Source organism: Coenobita brevimanus, chromosome 76 (assembly GCF_032717465.1).
Source record: "Coenobita brevimanus isolate Jiangsu-jjx chromosome 76, ASM3271746v2, whole genome shotgun sequence".
In the NCBI taxonomy this organism is placed as follows: domain Eukaryota; kingdom Metazoa; phylum Arthropoda; class Malacostraca; order Decapoda; family Coenobitidae; genus Coenobita; species Coenobita brevimanus.
Genome location: NC_137029.1, coordinates 32,821,088 through 32,840,309, shown reverse-complemented (window position 1 = coordinate 32,840,309; position 19,222 = coordinate 32,821,088). Strand labels below are relative to the sequence as shown.

At 42.4% G+C, this 19,222-nt stretch overlaps 1 protein-coding gene across 1 annotated transcript in view; it reads right to left on the bottom strand.

Moving 5' to 3' along the window:
• Nucleotides 1–3,300: 3,300 nt before the first annotated feature.
• Octalpha2R (alpha2-adrenergic-like octopamine receptor) overlaps nt 3,301–19,222 on the bottom strand; it is a 551,302-nt gene continuing 535,380 nt past the window's right edge. Inside the window, exon 2 of the mRNA XM_080278977.1 lies at nt 3,301–4,407. Coding sequence (XP_080135103.1) covers nt 3,301–4,407 — 1,107 coding nt within the window. The remainder of the gene's footprint in view (nt 4,408–19,222) is intronic.

Below are 19,222 nucleotides of genomic sequence, written 5' to 3'. Positions count from 1 at the left end.
TATCCACGACTGTAGGCAGAGAGGGAGGGGGGTTCTACTTGGTAAAAATTCTCCACCAACTGTTTTGAGGTATGAGAAGAGGGGTTGAAAATGAAAAAAATATATATATATGATTTTGAGGGACGTTCTGGTAAAGCACTATTTACTTCAGTCTGGCGAAGTGTTTTCTACTGTATTCTTGTTACCGCCAGACGATTTTACTTATCTGAGAAGGGGCATTTCGGAATGAAGGGGTACGTGAAAGGCCTATCTAACCCCTATATCAATAACTCTCCCCTAAGCCCAATAAAATCGCTTGGAGGAAAAACTGAAAAGAAGCCATCAGTCTGCAGCTCGTAATATATGGAATGGTTTGTTAGTAATTATCATCACAAATATGTTAAGTCCACTGAGGGAGAGGGAAAGTGAGTGTCCAAGCATAAATAAAAAAATAAATATATATTTAAAATAAAATAATTCTGGATTCGTCCTCGCCTAAATTCCATCACTTCGGGGGAGCCTCGCCGGCCAGAAATTCGCTATGTATGAGATTTATATATTTTCGATGGCAAGACTTGGAGATTTGGTGAGGGTGTTGTGGTGTGTGTCCGGACGCTAAGCTATCAGACCAGGCACAGGCATTCCTTGGCTCTCATCATCATCAATAACATCATCATCAATAGAATCGTCAACACTAACATGATTAACGTCAACATCAAAATCAAATCAACATCGACAACCATATCATCATCATCATCATCATGTCTCTTTCTTCCTCCTAAAAATGCGTCCCACAAAAAACCAACTCCAGTGTCAGTCTAAATCCTGATTCACTTCTCTCCCACTTCATAACCTAAAAAAATATATTACTTTCCGGTAAATTCTCCAGGCTCACTAAAAGTTAATATACTTGTTCTTTGGCCTCATCAAATCATCATTCATTTCTTCCTCAACCTCATTAAAACTTCACTTGTCACTACAGTTTCATTTTTTTTAAGCCTACTGAAACTTCATTCGCTTCTCGAACATCTATAAACACTTGGGCCTCAGTCCCAAAACCTTCGCCTCAATCTTCAACCTCTGTCAAAAAAAAAAAAAAAAAATCGTCATTTTTTTTCATTCGACCAATTTCCATCTTCAATGACCACCATATGACAATCACTTCCATATGACAATCGATAAAATAATCCTCGGTAAAAACTACGATCACCACAAGTACCACCTGCTACCATCATCATCACAACCACTAACTACCACAACCATCACAAAAAACTGTCACTTCCAGCACCTTCTCAAACATTAAACATCATCACCACTACACCACTTCCACCATCACCATCACTACACCACCTCCACCATCATCACCATCACTAACCATCATCACCATCACAAACATCACCACTTCCACCATCATCACCACCCTAACCATCACCAACTCGCAATCTCCTGTTTCGTTGCTGTAACAGTGTTGGACTAAGACACTACGGACACAAGTTCTACAGATGTATTCCAAAATGTACCGACTGGAATATGGGTTTGCTCTGGTCTACGTGAATCTTTAGGCTTCGATAACAGAAAAATCAATATACATAAATATACATGGGTGTATACTTATACAGATATACATGCACGTACGGCAGTGCATATATACCTATATGCTTATACTATTATACATTCTGTTGCTGCTCTCGGCGAGTGCTTAAAGAACAAGGTATAGGTATATATATAATAGTGTTAATATAGGTGGGTTCACAAGTTTGTCCTTTTATGGGAGCATCCTCGTCAGTTTAGCAAACTTCCTAGCACTTCTTCCATAATAGTATGGCATGTTAGTATTATATTCTACTTCATCTATACAAATCCTGCCAGTAATAAAAAACACATATCATCCAAGGTATAATATGAAAAATGAATTGCTAAAGATGAGGTGCTAGGAAGGCCATTAAGCTCACGAGCCTACAACCCAAGGAATTTTGTAGTTGAAGCGTATTGTGTAGAAGCTTAAGGGTAGCACTGAGGTCAACGCAGGGAGTGAGTGCGGGGGAGGCAGTCACTTTGCATCAACCCACACTATAGTTCTTTCACCTTAACTTGGCAAAATTTTCGGCCTTTTCCAACTTATTTCCAGTAGCTAGATGGCAGAGAAGTCAAAGATATTATCATGGCTCTATACATCCAATCCAAAGCACTTCTTCGTGACTGGCGCTATGTGCTTGTGCTATTCTCATAACAGCCCACAGGTAGAGCACAACACGGCTAAGGCTCTACATCCTTGCCATAGCACTTTTTCGTGACCAGCGCTACGTTCTTATGTATCTTATGCTACAGAGCCGCAGCATTGAAAATAGAGGTCAACGGCACTTCCTTGTGACCAGCTCTATGTTCTTGTGTCTCTCTCTCGGTACACCCCAGCATTCAAGAGAGAGAGATGTCAATTTTAGGCCAAGTTAAAGTGAATACAGTACATCACCCGTCCCCCGCCCACACGCCCTGGTAAAAGCACAGTGATTGATCCCATGGAGTAAAGGTATCCATTGGTCCACTTCCCATATTTTTTCATAGGTAGAAATCAGTTCGTCTCTCGTTATGTTATGAAACTTAGAAAACAAACTTAGCACTTATATATACTTTTAGAATCATCCACTCTTCATCTACTTTCCTTTTTTCACTGGCGTAAAAATTAGTCTATCAACACTTATATACTTTTTTTTTTATTATAGTGTTTATCTACTCCATTTTTCATTGGCGTAAAAATTAGTCTATCTCTCGCTATGTTAAGAAACTTAAAAATAAACTTAGCACTTATCTTACAACCATCCCTATTTATCCACTTTCCATTTCCTTCATGGCTTAGATATTAGTTTGTCTCTCGCTATGTTAAGAACTAAAAACCAAACTTAGCACTATATACTTCTTAGCATTATTCGCTGGTTCAATGCACAATGAAAATAAAACTTTCATTCGGCATATAACACAGCATGGTTAGTTTTTTTTTCTTCAATAACGGGGCTCTGTTTCTAGTCTGCCAATGTGGCTCAGGTAGCACAGATGAGCAATACGTCAAGTTTTTCACCTTAGGCCGTTGTCTCATCGGTTAAGGAGGCTCCGTAGAACCTCTTCCTTATCAGTTATTTCTGTATATACCACGCTGATACTCCCTTGTACGTTATGTATACAATCTACTACATGTTCATATAAAAAAGAAGTAAATATACAAGAGAATAAAATGGCACAGTATACCGAATAAATTGCTAAGGAAGAGATGGTAGGGATGCCTCCTAAGCTGACGAAATTACGGACCCTGTGTAAACAACACCCCGACTACTTGAACAGGATCTTTCTGAAGGCTCGCCGGAAATCCTTGTTGAAGATGGTGTAAATGACGGGGTTGAAGGCAGAGTTCATGTACCCCAACCAAAAGGCCAAGTCGAAGGCGAGGTTGGGAATGTGGCAAGCAGGACAGAGTGGACCCAGGATGTACATGAAGAAGAAAGGGAACCAGCAAGCGATGAAGGAACCCATGATCAGTCCTAGAATCAACGTTGCTCGCTTTTCCTTCTTGCGCGCCAGTCTGCGTTTCTCCTTTTCTGGATCCTGAGCCTTTGGGGTTGAGACTCGGCCCATGTCGATCAGCTCACGCTTCGGTTTCGTGAGCTTCTTCCCCAGAAGTGGATGGCAGAACTTAAACTTTAGTGGCTTGACGACAGAGCACCGGGTCACCACCCCAGAGTCAGACGAGGAGGGTTCAATATCACTCAACTGGTCGCCCTCCAGGTTTGCCGGCTGTGCAGTTCGGCGAAGTGAACCAGCTGGAGAGGCCACAGTGACAGCGACGTTACTGTCATTTGGTTCTCCTCGCATAGGAGTTGGGGGGCCTGATGGGGTTGGCAGGCCTATGGTGAGGTCGGGGTTGTCGGACCCAAGAGGCCCAAGGTACAGGCCGTTATTTTCACTCTTGGTGTTGTGGTTCCGGTGGTCAGCATCAACTTGCTCACTCACAGTCCGCAGGGGCACGTCTTCAGCCCCGTCGTCTGGCGTTCCGCAGCGGCTTGGTGTCACTTCTTGGTGCACTCGCGCGTCGCAAATGAGCATCTTCTTGCTGAGCAGGCCCGTCCTCTCACCAGCACCATTTCTGGAGTCATCTGGTGCTGGGGCGGGGGAGGGGGAGGGTGCGGCTGGCCTGGTGAAACTAGTCGTGGTCGTATTCCCACTACTCTTACTATTGCTCTTATTCTTGGCTGGTTTGTTCACCGCCTGCCTCCCACCTCCACCACCCCCAGATGGAACCGCCTTTTTCTTAGGGACCCCTCGCCTTGCCCGGGCCTTGGCGGCGTAATAGATCCTGATGTAGACGAAGATCATGATGCAGCTCGGGATGTAGAAGCTGCCCAACGCCGAGTAGATCACATACCCCAGGTCGTCGGACACCTGCAGAGCAAAGGATAAATGTTACTAAGCAAAATCTACAGATAACAGGCTATGAAATAAGGAGACAGCACTTATTTCTACTCTCACTCACTCACTCTCTCTCTCTCTCCTCTCTCTCTCTCTCTCTCTCTCTCTCTAACAACCAAGACTACTTAAAACAAGCTAGGTACTCTAAGATACAGTATGAAATAATAAAACCTTGAAAGTTAATCTTACATAACCTTGCGCATACCATTGAAAATTATGTTCCCTAAACTCTGAATCGCGGACGTAATTGGAATAGCTGGCCCTGTCCAACTGTGTCAAAGACTGCCTCAGACTTCACCTGACGCAATTAAAGGCAAGAAAAAAATCCGCTTTAATTATTATGGTGGGCGAACTTCCTGTCGTTGCGAGGGAATATACAGGAGAGGCCAAGGGAGCAGGGTAATATCAATCTTTCAATATTATGGAACGGCAGATCAACGCACTTCATCTTCATACTCATCCTTTACCCTTAAGAGCGCTGGGATCTTTATAATTTTATTCTCAACTTATCCTGATGATTTACTCGGCATCGGATAGACTTTTCAAACCGGAGGGGATAGGTAGGATCTAGACAAAACCTATCAATATTACAACCCTTTCGTAAGTTGAATAAAATTATCTGGTAGCAGCAAGACGAAACTGAAAAAGACGTGACTCGAATTCAACGGGTTAATTTCATTACTGTCACCGCTGTCTTTATCATCATCATGGGAACGGATCGAGCATCTACAGTATGAGCAAATTTATGAGTAGGCTATGAATGGTTGCTATAGCGTGTTGGCTCTAACCCGACGAAGATTCTTGACTCTTTTCAGCTCAATGGATGGGCAAATGTATTCAAACTGGAGAGACGATTTAACCATTAACCATGGAGACGGATTTCTTCCTCATAACTAAGGCTCATTGAGCTTCATCTAATATTTTATTCAAGTTGTGGATGCGGCCGAGTTCCGTCATATGAAAACAGACGAACCTGTTGTTAGTGTTACTACCTCAGCAATAGTTAACCGGTACCCTCCCTAGTTCAGGTTAAGAGGTAAACTCTGGAACTCTCTTTCTCCGTCGGCCTTTCTTGAACTCCTGTCTTTCACAACCGATGTGTATAAGTGTCTCGGAATGCAATAAGTTTTATTTTGGATACTTTTTACCTTAACAATTTTTCTCCTTTTGACTGTTTCTTCGGGTTTCCCTGTCTATCTTTCGTTTTGCCATTTTTAGTGTTAAACAAACATTACTGTAATGACATGTTGCCGCTTCGACTGAACGTTATTTATATATATATGTATCCCTATCTATCTATGTCTATATACCTATCTTTATTAATTGAAGTAAAATATATATCACTTTCCATCACAACAACAGCTAAAATCAGGGACTACCGCAGGACTAACAGAGTCGTCAATAGGCCAGCCCTCACCACGTCTCCAGGGACCCCTTGGCTTTACCCTGCCCTACCAAAGTTTACATCCAAGTTAACCGAAAGGTGAGGAAGTCAGCCACACAAAGTTTGGGGTAGGTTTCGCTGCTGTGTACTCGGCAGGATGTGTTGATCAGACGGCTCAGCTCCCCCCCCCCCCTTCTTTCTCTCTCTCTCAGATATTCTTAGTGAAAACTGTAGTTCATTCATTTTAACTAGGCGGAGAATTTCGTCCTTTTAGGCTTACTTCCCATAGCTCAACGAGAATAAGACTATATTACGGCTCTTCATGTTTTCCACAGCACTTCGTGACTAGCACTATATTCCAGTGCCTCTCTTATTACAGTTCAACAATGAAGGTGAAGAACGGCATTTTTACACGTAGTGGAAGTGAAGAGTACGGTTTGAAGTTTATAGATAGGGACAGCTGATTACTCTTGCGTTGTCTGACATCCAGGCTGAAAGTATTTTTACCTAGAGTTGCTTCTAAGCTGAATTCTGCAACGCGTACCGCCTTTCGCCTACAGACCCATAGTTGAGAAGTACACAGGGACAAGGCTAATTCAATTTCGAAAGTTTCCCCTCTCAATTAACTTCGAAAACACTAAATACCATCTTTACTATTGGACGCTGGACGAAAAATGATCATTCCCGTCACTACGACGGCATGGTACTGGTAAGGGACGCCTTCATGAGGTGGCACCGACACAAGCGCCTCCACAGGCTGGTTATACAAGGGTCCCTCAACTTCTCCGCCCCCCATCCCCCAAAAGGAGGACGGTGGACTGCTGGAGAAGGGCAATTTCATCCTGTAGTCCACCGAGCTCATGTCCATTTGAGCTTGGATTTACAACAACAACTACTACTACTTCCACTGCTACTACTACTACTACTACTACGTTGCCGTATTTTCTAGCTGCTTTTTACGACATGCAGATGATTTTATTCCGTTTTGGGAAGATTTCTCGCACTAGAAGGCTACATGTAACTCCTCTTATGAAAAGCCTCTCCTGATCTGAATATCATGCTGAATATAACACAAAGTATAATATAAAAATTAAACAAATAAAAAAGAATTATACGTCATCGAATTGAAGGCGTTCTGAGTGGCTTTCCATTAATTTAAGGGTTAAAATAAATTTCCAATATATCTACACAGGACAAAAATAACCTTACCTATTATTGCCTGGCTCCTACTGGCAATTTTTTTTTCTCTTAGGGATGCTGGAGGAACTTAGGAAGAAATCAAGACGAAATTAGGAGTAAACATGAAAAATACAGAGTGATCGGTATATTGCGATCTCCGGTTTTGCGTGCTGCGGGCATGGCTCAGTCTGCTTGCAAGGGAGGGAAGACATTTAGGCTGCTTTATGAAGAAACTAATACACCACCAGTCAGTGAAGGTGAAAAAGGAGACATTAGGTAAAAAGCATGAAAGGGTTATGGGAAGTTGAAAATGATGCAGGAGGGACACTGTAAAGCTGACTAAGCCGTCCACACAACACACGAGAACTGGGATGTGTAATATATGGAACATCCTGTACATAACAAGCAACAGAAATAACAGAAAAGAGCATTAGCGTACAAAAAACTCAGGCACATAAATCATACATAAACAAGTTATTATAATGCACATTAATTAAAAATGAGTAAACAACCACGTAAAGAAACAGGAAATAATTAGATACATCAGCAGTAAATAGTAGCATATAAGCAGGCAAAATAATTAATAATGAGGCACATCAGCTTCGTAACAAACAAGCAGTTAACAGTGGCAAATATGCATGTAAAACTGTCCATAATTTAGCATTACATAATGGCAAAGAAGCAGGTAAAACTGCAAATAATTAGGCACATCAGCAGAAATAATAGCAAATAAGCAGGTAATACTGCCAATAATCATGTACACAGGCAGTAAGGAATAGCAAATAAGATGATAAAAGGGTAAATGGTAAATAATTAGGGTATACAAAAATAGTGCCAGGTATTCAGGTTTAACAATAATTAAGTAGGCACATAAGAAGTAAATTACAGCAAATAAGCAGGTAAGTAGTTAATAAGCAGGTTCATAGGCAATAAATAATAGTATATAAGCAGGTGAGAAAACAGCAAATATCAGGTCCTTTAATAACACATAAACAGGTACACAAAACATTAAGTAATCAGGTAAAAATAATAAACAATCAGACACATAATTTAGTAAAATTGGTAAAGCAAAAATAATCAGGTGAACAAAGCAGTGAATAAATCAGTAAATAGTAATAAAAAATCAGGTACACAAAAATAAATAAAAAATCACTAAATAGTAACACAAAATCAGGTAAAAAATAGTAAATAATCAGGGACGTAAATAGTAAATGGGTAAATATAAAGAAAATGTAAATAATGGTGTAAATAAGCAGGTATAGCAAATAATAAATGCATTGAAACAGTAGTGTATGAGAGTATAACAACCAAAAATATACCCAGACCACACAGAAAAACACAACCATCACCACCTCCCCCTCTGACAATACGCAGACAGACAAACACAGCCTCCAGCAGCTCTGACAGAATACACACAGACCACACAGACCAAACTCATATTACAGACCAAACACAGAAAGCAAAGACCAAACTTATATCACAGGCCAAACAAAAGCCATGTAGACCAAGCACAGACCACACGGACCAAAACAATCACCATCTATATATCTAACGGCATACACACTGACCACAACACTCACCACGGACAGCTATTAAAAAAAAAAAATCGAATAGTACAGACACCACAATAAGTGACCATGAAATTAAACAGTAAATGATAATAGTCAAGTAAATACGCATTACGATGATGCTCTTTATAATTCCATCCTTTTACCACAAGACGATTTTACTCAGCTTCCGAGAGACTAACCCCCTCTTAATCGTCTTGAATGAGCTAGTAAAAATCCCACCAAACCCCCACATCCCATGACGTTTATTGCACTAGGCTATATTCTTAGAGGTACAAGACGATTTCTTTCACCATACGAGACAGACTAATCGTATACAAATGGTCAGAAAAACTCTCAGATAAGTTAGTTCACAGGATGATTTTTTTTTTAATTCTGCTGCCAAAAGACGATTTTCTTCGGCATACGGACACTCACCCCTTGCCACCCAGGTTTCGAGTGTGGGGAGAAATCTATCAATCCATTTGGCCCCAGGATTTTTATTCTTGCTATCGTCAGATGATTGAATTAAACACACACACACACACACACACACACACACATTGAAGATATTAGAAACAATCATTTGCTAGTTCTCTCTCTCTCTCTCTCTCTCTCTCTCTCTCTCTCTCTCTCTCTCTCTCTCTCTCTCTCTCTCTCTCTCTCTCTAATGTGATCCTGGCAGTGACGGGGAGAGCCATCCAGATTAAGTGCTGGCTGTCAGTAAGGCTGCATGGCCAATCAGCCTTTAAGCTGCACTGCTCGTAAAGCTTTGTAAGTAAGTCGGGAGTGTAAGTACAGGAGGTCTGACAGTAGGTCAGTGGAGGTAGGTCTGTAGGTGAGTCGGATAGGTAAGTAGGTACGATAGTTTTTCGGAGAAGGTAGGTCTGTAAGTAGGCCGGGGTGTAAGTAGATCTGTTAGTAGCTGGGGTGTAAGTAGTTCTGAAAGTAGGCCGTAGGTACAAGCAGGTCTTTCGGCGGGCCGCTAGTGTAAATAGGCCTGTAAGTAGGTCGGGGTTAGTACGTCTGTAAGCAGACTGGAGTGTAACTGGAGGGCGTAAGGAGCGGGCAGAAGGGGAGGAATGGCAGAAAGAGAGTAGAAGGGAGGAGTACTGCGGAGCGGGAAGCAGTGGAAGGGTGCAGGAGGGAGAGAACCAGTAAAGGGGCTTGGTGGAGGGGTGAAGGCGGGAGTGAAGGAGAATAAGACTGAATGGAGGGGAGAGTGAAAACACAGCGCAGAGGGAGTAGTGGAGAGCAGACGCGAGGCAGTGGAGGGAAAACAGAGGGAGGGAGGGGCAGAAGGGAGGAACTGGATAAAGGGAGTAAGCGGGGAGGTGGGGAAGGACCCAACCACCCAGGGAGGTGATGTGATGGAAACTCATTCAGTCTAATTAGGCCAAACTAAAAGATTAATTGCCCTCGTAATTTCGCAGCGAAGGAAGTTTGCCGGGGTTAAAATTTTAACTGCCCTTGTGGCAAGATTCTCACAATATATTGCCAGTTTGACGCTCTCGCAATTTTATTCAACTGCAACTTCATATAGGATTTCAACAATTTAACAGACTCATGCAAATTTATGGCGAAAAAAATTACCACTGTAAGGTTTTTATTTTTTATGAAAAGGGAAAAACTTTTGCTTAAAATATATCTTCATATCTCCTTTAATTCTCACAATATGAGTCTCAGCAACTTTGCTGAAGTGCTTGTATAAGTAACGGCACGCTGATAATTAATGGTGTGCCTGGCAACCTAAAAATATGTGTAATGTATTAGAAACAGACCTTGTTATTATCAAACAGCTTTGGAAAAAACAAATATAACTAGAATGCGCTCAGAGAGCACATAATTTCGCCAATGCCGTTACCATTAAAAAGGATCCTGATCCGGATCCGGATCCGCCCCCAAATTTAATCTTTCTTGGTCCACGGCCCACCTTTCCACAAAATTTCATTAAAATTCATTGAGAACTTTTGGAGATATTGTGCGGGGTACTCCTGATCCGGATCCGGATCCGGCCCAAATTTTAATCATTTATTCCTTGGCCCTTGACACACTCTTCCACAAAATTTCATCAAAATCCATTCATAACTTTTTGAGTAATCCTGCTAACAGACAGACGGACAGACAAATCGACAAACAAACCAACGCGGGGTAAAACATAACCTCCTTCGCGGAGGTACGGACTGTGCATCCATAAAGCTTTACAGTCAATAATATCATTGTTGTATTTTGTAGTACAGAAACAAGAATGTATATTTTTTCTACATGTGAACCTTTTGCATTACAAAAATATATTTATATAGCCTGTTTCCTCATTGCATCTATATCAAATGCAAAAGTTTCTCTGTTCTGTATCTCCACTTCTGTATACTTTGTACCAGTTATATATGACTCACCATATTTGTTGAGCAAAAGGTTTAAAGGACCCTTCACTTCAGTGATTATTATTATTATTATTATTTTTTTTTTGGCTTATTCTCGCTACCGACAAATGATTTAAGTCAAGCCACAACGTCCAACAATGAATGGGGTTAATGAAAGCTACGTCACTCAGTCGAAAAGTCTCCCCAACGGTGATAATAAACATCTAGAGAAAATAGGACTTCTCCCTACCCATTTCTTTGACCCTCTTTCACTCTTACTCCTCGAATAAACATCTACAGAAAATAGGACTTCTCCCTATCCATTTCTCTGACCCTCTTTCACTCTTACTCCTCGCATTTCATCCTTGCTCTTTCCTCTTTTTTCTACTACATCCTTTTCTCCCCTTCCTCTTCTTCCTCCCACCCATTTCTGTCATGCTTTCTTCTACTCATTCTTACTCCTCCCATTTATTCTCTACCCACTACTCCTTACTACATCCTTTCCTCTTCTTCTTTCTTCCCCAACACGATTAACACGTTAATTATTATTCTTATTCCTCCCATTTATTCCCTGCCCAATCCTCTTTTCTTCATTACATTCTGCTTTCCTTCTCTTCTTACTGCCCTTTCTCTTTCACTTTCTCTTCCTCTCCCCCTCTTCCTTGTCCATCACGGCTATCACGCTACCATGTTGACATAAGGACCTCATCTTCCTCTTCCTCTCCACCCATTCCTCATCTCCCTTCTTACCCATTCATTCTTCTTGCTTCCCTCTTGTCCACTCTCTCTTCCTCTTGTCTTACAATCACCACTATGTAAATCCAACAGCCTCACCCTCTCTACAACCTTTACCTCATATTCCTCTTGCCCCTTCATCCTTACTCAATCTTTTCTATCCCCCACTCTCGCCCTCTCTCTTCTCATCTTCCTCTGTCCTCCCCATTACAGGTACTTTCACAATCCTTTCCATACCCTGTATTTATCCTCTACCTTCCCACTCATCCCTCTTCTTCCTCTTCCTCCTCCCATCACAGCTACCTTAATGTCTATAGCGCATTCCCCTCAATTAACCCTCTTCCTCATCCATCTTCCTCGTGCGTTCTTCTTCCCTCCACTACAATCTTTCTCCCTCTTCCTTCTTTCTCATGCGTTCTGTTCCCCTTGCCTTCTCATTCTCTCCCTCTTCCTCTTCCTCTCCCTCCCCTTTTTTCTCTTCCCCCTCCCATCACGGCTACTCTGTTGACACAAGAGCCTCGCCCTCGCTGCCTCGCCTCCTGAAAAACACCTTCCAAACACACTTCGTTACAAACTCCTGACACTGAATTCAGAGTGGCATTTTCCGTGAGAGAGAGAGAGAGGGGGGGGGAGGGGGCAGGCAGACAGACAGAGCCGATGACAGTGACAGAGACAGCAAGACAATACGCAAATGGTATGCAAGAACCTACCTACCTCCCAGCTTGCTTAACTTCCAGCCTGCCTACCTTCCTTCCTGCCTACCTTCCTGCCTGCCTGCCTGCCTGCCTGGCCATAAAGCAGGCACTCGTTTACTATCTTTCGCTGACGTTATAGGCTATTTCCCGCGGCCCGATGTAGACATATTATGCTTTACATGGCGCCTAGGACCTAAGCAGTGTTAAAGTTACCGCACCACCCCCATCCAGCTCTCTCTCTCTCTCTCTCTCTCTCTCTCTCTCTCTCTCTCGTGGTATAGAGAGAGAGAGAGAGAGAGAGAGAGAGAGACGTGAGGGTTGTATCGTCTGCCTCAGCTTTAAGTCATCTCCTGCCCCCCAGCCTCACTAAACACCGCCACTCAGGTCCCTCCACCTCTTTCCTCCACCCCTCCATCTCTTTTTTTTCATTCTCTACCTCTTCTCTCCATCCCTTCAGCTCTTCTCTCCACTCCCTTTCCTCTCTCCACCTTCCCCCACCCCTCCACCCCTTTTCCTCCATCCCTCCATCTTCTTTCCTCCACCCCTTCACTGCTCCCATTTCCTCTACCCCTCCACCCCTTTCTTCCATCCCTCCGTCGCCTTTCCTCTACTCCTCCACCCCGTCTCCACTTCTCCTCTCCTTCTCTCCATCTTTCTTCTCCTTCTCTCCATCTTTCTTCTCCTTCTTTCACCTCCTCTCCATTTGTTCCCTCTCTCTACTACACACTTCTTCCTCCCCCTGCCCCACCTTCTCTTCTCCTCACTTCTCCAGTCCACTGCCCATTATTCTTCCCTTCATGACTTCCTCCACCACTCCTCTCCTTCCCCCTACCTCCACCTTCTCTTCCCAGCTCTTCTCTCCACTCCAGTCTTACTTCTCTTCACGTCTAGGCTCCAACCTCAGTACTATAGTTTCTTCACTTAAATTTGGCCCAGATTTTCGTACTTTCGCAGCTTATTTCAAGAAGGTTACAGCTCTACCACTTTTCCACTGAACATCTTCGTGACTAGCATCACATTAGGGTGTTAACCTACACTCACAACTCAGTACTCGAAGAGGGACAGATGGCAATTTTAGATCAAGTTAAGGTGAAAGAACTATATAAATTCGGGCCACTATGTCTGAATTAACTACGAGCTGTCTTTGCTCTTCTAATTTTAAATGTTTTCCTCTATCTCTTCTTCTTGTACTTCTGTTACTCCTTTTCTTCCTCCTACCTTCCATTCACCACTCCTCACCCATCCCTCTCATTACTGTCAGTTCTGTCCACGATCAGGGGCCATTCCTCCCCCTTCATCCCCTCCCCCTCCTCGCACTGCTTCCCCCATCCAATATCCTCAATTCCCACAATTCCCTCTCCTCTTACTCTTGCTTCCCTCTTCCCACACACTCTTTCTTTTCACCACCGTACAATCTTCTGCTACATAACTTTCCTTTACTCTATACATGTCCATTATATGATTTGCTCTTTCCCTAATGCATCTCCCTCTTTCCTGTACATTTAATTCCAGTGTATATGCAGAGATCTATCTATCTATCTATCAATTTATCTACCTATATACGGTTGTTATTTTCATCCACATCACTGATATGCTAAAAATCATCCAGTTATAAGAGTTGATTCGGGGCAAAAACAATGAAATAAACTGCGAAACTTTTATTCTGTTCATTAGATTTCAAGTATTTTTCGTCTCCTCATCATTTACCATCTACATTGAAGTGTAACCCATATGCTTTTTTACACTGGCACTAATTCTTCTTCCTCTGTCAGCCCCCCCCCCCTCCCTTCTTTTTCCTATCCGTTTCCTTCAACTGGCGTCTTCATTTCTAATCTGTGTTCACTTAAGAATTAGGTTTTTCCCGACTGTCATTTTTCCCCCACTTAATACCTCTCAGAAATCAAAGCTCGTCCATCTTCTTTCTCATCCTGCCATCCCTAATATTTTCATCTTCTTGACACGATATTCTCTCTCTCTCTCTCTCGCTCTCTCTCTCTCCCTCTCTCTCTCTCTCTCATACTTTCATCTTCTTGACATTTTAGTTTCACCTCAATATCCTTCATATTTCCTCTCCCCCGCCCTCTCTCTCTCTCTCTCTCTCCCCCTCCACGGTTCCCTTCCTAATTCTTCATTTTTCTCGTCATACCTAATAGCACCCAAATAATAGTCTCGTTTTGGTCCATAACCCAAAGCAAACAAAATGATTACCTTCGTTACTCAGTGTGGAAAGCAATTTTTTTTACGTCAATTATTTTCTCGTTCTGCTTTCACACTGTATTTGGTCTTTATCCCTTTCTTGCATCCTTACCTTTTCCATCAGATTAGTATTTTTCCCTGAATTCTTTTCGTCTTATTCGTCATTCGTTCTTTTCTGAAAATTCTCACACTCCCGTAAATTCTATGTTTGAATATGCTATCTCTTCCTTTTCATGTTCCACCCTCTTTCCTCCTCTCCTTCGCATTCGTTCTCCCCCCCTCCCTCCAATACTTTCCACATTTTCCACCTCCCTCCTCTCCCTCCATCGTCATTTTTGCTTTATATTACCTATTATTTTTTCCTTTCTTCCTCCTCCTTTTTTCCTTGTTCCGTTTTTATTATTCTTCCTTTTACCGATTCTCACATATATCTTCCAAATCCAAAAATCCTTTCTTTTCACAAATTCTTGTCCTATTACCTCCTATCTTCTCCCTCTTTCTGCGCACTTACACAGCTCACTCATCCTTCCTTCCTTCTCCTTTTCTCATTCTATCCTACTTCATTCTCCCCCTCCCTCCTTTTCCTACGACTCCCTCAATTGCCCCACCTTTTTCTCCATCCTCTGTTCTCCTCGGAGCTCTCCTCCTTCCTCGTTTCCTCTCCCTTTCCATTTTTCTTCCACTTCCTCCCCCCCCCTGCCTCTCTCTCTGCTTCCTTACCCATCTCCTGACTCCCCACCTCTCTCTCTCTCTCTCTCTCCTTCCCTCCTTTCTCCTCCCTACCTCTCTCTCCTTCTCTCCTCTCCCCCTCCCCACTCACTCCCGAGGCCAGATTAGGTCCTAAGGAAATTGGTGTCAACTCCCACGTGTTTCACAAAGAAAACGAAACACGGTGCAAATTTCCCACCCATACGCCTTGCACCACATGAAACGAGAGGAGGTGTTGACAATATCCTGTGCTATTTTCACTTTAACTTGACCTAGAATAGTTTCCTACCGGTACACCTTGCACCACAGACAACTAGAGCTGGTTCAAATATCTCAAGTCTTCCATCACACCCGGTTAATTATCTGAGGAGGGGGTAGGGGCATGTGCCATAACCACAATAGGCGTACCCAGTACCATCCATCAAGCCCTCTTCCCCTTATCTTTTGTAGCCTAACCCGGAGTCAGGCTAGAGTCCCGACATTTAAGGCTGGGGTGATCAGCCTCACTCGTCCCTGAGTGGTATTATAAGAGATAGAAACCCCAACCTTCCCTCAGATGGAAACCCTTATGGGCCTTATTCGGCTGTGTCGCCTTGATCCTAGGCAACCTGGAATCATTCTGTAATATGGTTACCACCCAGGGCGGTAAATGGTTTCCTGGGTTAATGTAAATCACTTGGCTTGTCACTCAGTGTAAAGTCACCTGAAGACAGCACTAAATCCAGCGAGTGGATGGTGGGTGTCCCCGCCTACCATAAGACACATACACACTCAAAACGAGACAAGTAATTATCAAAAAGACATAGACCAAATCAAACATATCACTGAAGTAGACACACACACACACACACACACACACACACACACACATACACACTAGAATAACATAATGCATTACGGGAAAAAATTAATTCCCTCTCTTACAACTATTAATTATTTCCACTCTTTGCTATCCTTTTTCACATCTGGGCAGGATAATGTTACACCTTTCCGGTTAATATGTTTTGTTTTCCACAGCATTATTAAATGATTAATATCCTGTTTTTATGAGGATACGAGATGAACGTTTAAAGAATCTCTCTCTCTCTCTCTCTCTCTCTCTCTGCAGGGAAATATTACAGCTTTCCACATCACTTTATGTCTTCCTCGGCATTATTAACTGATTATTATCCTGTCTTTCTGAGTATAACAGATAGACGCTCAAGGATTCTCTTATATTCTGCTTTCATATAAGACTCGGACTGAACTGCGAAGACTAAGAATACTACGGCAATTTTAAGCTGTATAATGAATAGTCACGTTTAATACATACACGGTTGAGTAACTTTAAAATGAAATCCTTCCGTATTTATCTCGACTGAATGATACGGCAAAAGGTATATTTGTCTCATACATTCATTCATTCGGACACTGGCGAGATCATGTGGGTGGGTATAGCTCGCTCTCTCTCTCTCTATGTAATTGACTCTGGACATAGGCTGGACAGTTCATGTCCTAACGCAAGCGAAACATATGGTGCACACACTTTTCCATGTCACCACTTGGGCGCTAATACCCACCGTCCACTCTGAATATATGGCAGTGCTGTCTCATTCAGGACCGGTGTGATGGTATTAGCCGGAGCGGTTTTACGACGCCTAACATTTTAATACATTTTTAAATCAACCTGACAATTATATCAGTGAAAGTAATTAAGCCCGAATACGTTTTCTCTAATTAATCCCCTTCATTACAATGGATTTTTTTCTTTTTACGTATGTGCAATTTTTCATCGACTTACATTAGGAAAGAGCTGTCGTGCCGGCGACATTTTGAACAATGTTTATTAATCAAACCATTTACCAAAGAGAGGTGGCGCTGACGAGGAGCCAACACGCGGTGGCGCTGTGCACCCTTGGTGGAGCAAATGCGGCGACCACCCGGGAGATAAACCTCCTCACATTTCCTTGAACCTCACCGTGGGTAAGGACCCTGGTCCGATCCTAATGAGACTCTGTCTACCACATGGGGCGCCGGATTCCCACCCGGTGTATGTACTGCACTGTTTCTGTAGGACAGCCTTGCAGGAGTTGCATTGCTGCGATGGACGGATCTCCTCGGCCCGACAATATGGGTTAAGCAACAACAACAATTAAGAGAGATCCCTCTTAGGCAGTGTAAAACAGCCTGGTGGTGCCAAGAACTACAAAAGTAACTCTGTCATCGTAAGAAAGAGTTAACTACTGTACTAGAAAAATGGAGCTGGGATTCTGAGAGCTTGAACGGTGGGTGAATGAAAGTGTAACCCATTTCCATACAGCTCTGCACTGACAGATCTGCTTGTGGGGGGCGGGGTTCGCGCGCGCGCGCGATTCCTGTTTCTGGATCGTACTAACAACATATTTAACAACGAGATGATGATGATGATGATATGATGATGACGATGATGATGACAGGAATAATGGCGTCCTCCCTACAAAGCACAGCCGTTTGAGCATAAAGGCACAGATGGGGTAGGTCGTTCCCGTCAGAGATTTTTTTTTTTTTTTTTTGCTCCACCCTGTTTCTGCCAAATGTAATGGAAACGACTGTTATTCCCTGGCACAGCCGGGGATAAAAGTTCGCCTAATGTTTCACCTCTTCTGTTAGACAATTTCCTCTTCTGGCTAATATTCCTAAACTGAGAGAGGCTTGGTAGCTTTATCCAGGTACATTAAAGGATAATAAGTGTTCAATGTTTCAGCCTCTCCTGCCTCAAGATTCCACTACTGATAATATTCCTATGGTAAGGGAGGCTTAGTATGTTTTCCAATTTCTAATCGCAAGAAAAGTTTGTCTAATGGTTCACCTCTAGTTCACAGTTACCTCTGTTGGGTAATGTATCTATGCTGAGGAGGATCTGCTATGTTTTGCTTCCCACTGATGATGCTCTCTGACATGATGCGTCAGGGAGGAAGTGACAGACATGCCCTACACGTAAAACAGGTGCAGTGGAAAATAAAACGAACTATCCTTGACAGTACCGGCAGACAGTAAGATAAAGCACAAAACCAGCTCCAAAATACGAGGTAGGTTAGGTTGGGCTGGATTAAGCCAGGCTGACCCGTCCCCACAACACACGAAATAGTCACTTGGGTTTCTAGTGAAATATTATTTTCGGGACACCCTGGATAACCAACTAGAAAAGTGTATCTCGTGCGTAATAATAATAATAATAATAATAATAATAATAATAATAATAATAATAAGCTGAAAGTAACAAAAAAAAAGTCAGGAGTAAAGGGGTTGAATAAAACAGTGTGGGAATAGCGACAGGTGAATATGTATCGCGTCCACACCCCCATCCTCGCCGCAGTATACGGTATGTAATAAACTTAATATCAATACTGTATGCTAACTGCGTGCGAATAATGAATATTGATGCGATGTAAATTTGATTGGACCCAAACGCATGACTGTTAAAAAATGTGTTGGAAAGGAGAACTGTCGAAACTAGGATTGTGCTACGGAATTAATCCTTTCGTTACATGTCGTATCTTTTTTTGTTTTGTTTCCCTGTCCATGCCATCACAAGAAGATTGTATTAAACTCCGGGGAAACTCTCTCTTCTTGAAGAAGTTAAAGAAAATCTCCGCCTGTGTATTGCTATCCTCATGTCTATTTCTGCCATTTTAACAACGATGCTCTAATTGTGCATTCCATCTTTGATCTGCCGGATGAAAACAAAAAACAAGTCTGAACTCTAACATTATAAGCAACCTAGAATTATTACGACTCTGGGTCAATTTCTCTGCGTCTGAAATGTTTAAGAAGTACAGTACAGTATATAGAAAGTGTTTATATTAGCAAGTACTTATTTTCCTATCACGTTTAAAAAAATTAGCAGTTTCAAGGCAATTTCCATAGCTGAATAAAATCGTCTGGATATAATACAAAATTAATAAACCACAAAGGAAACCTCAAATGTATTAACACTCCCAGTCACACACCGCTCCCAGGCAT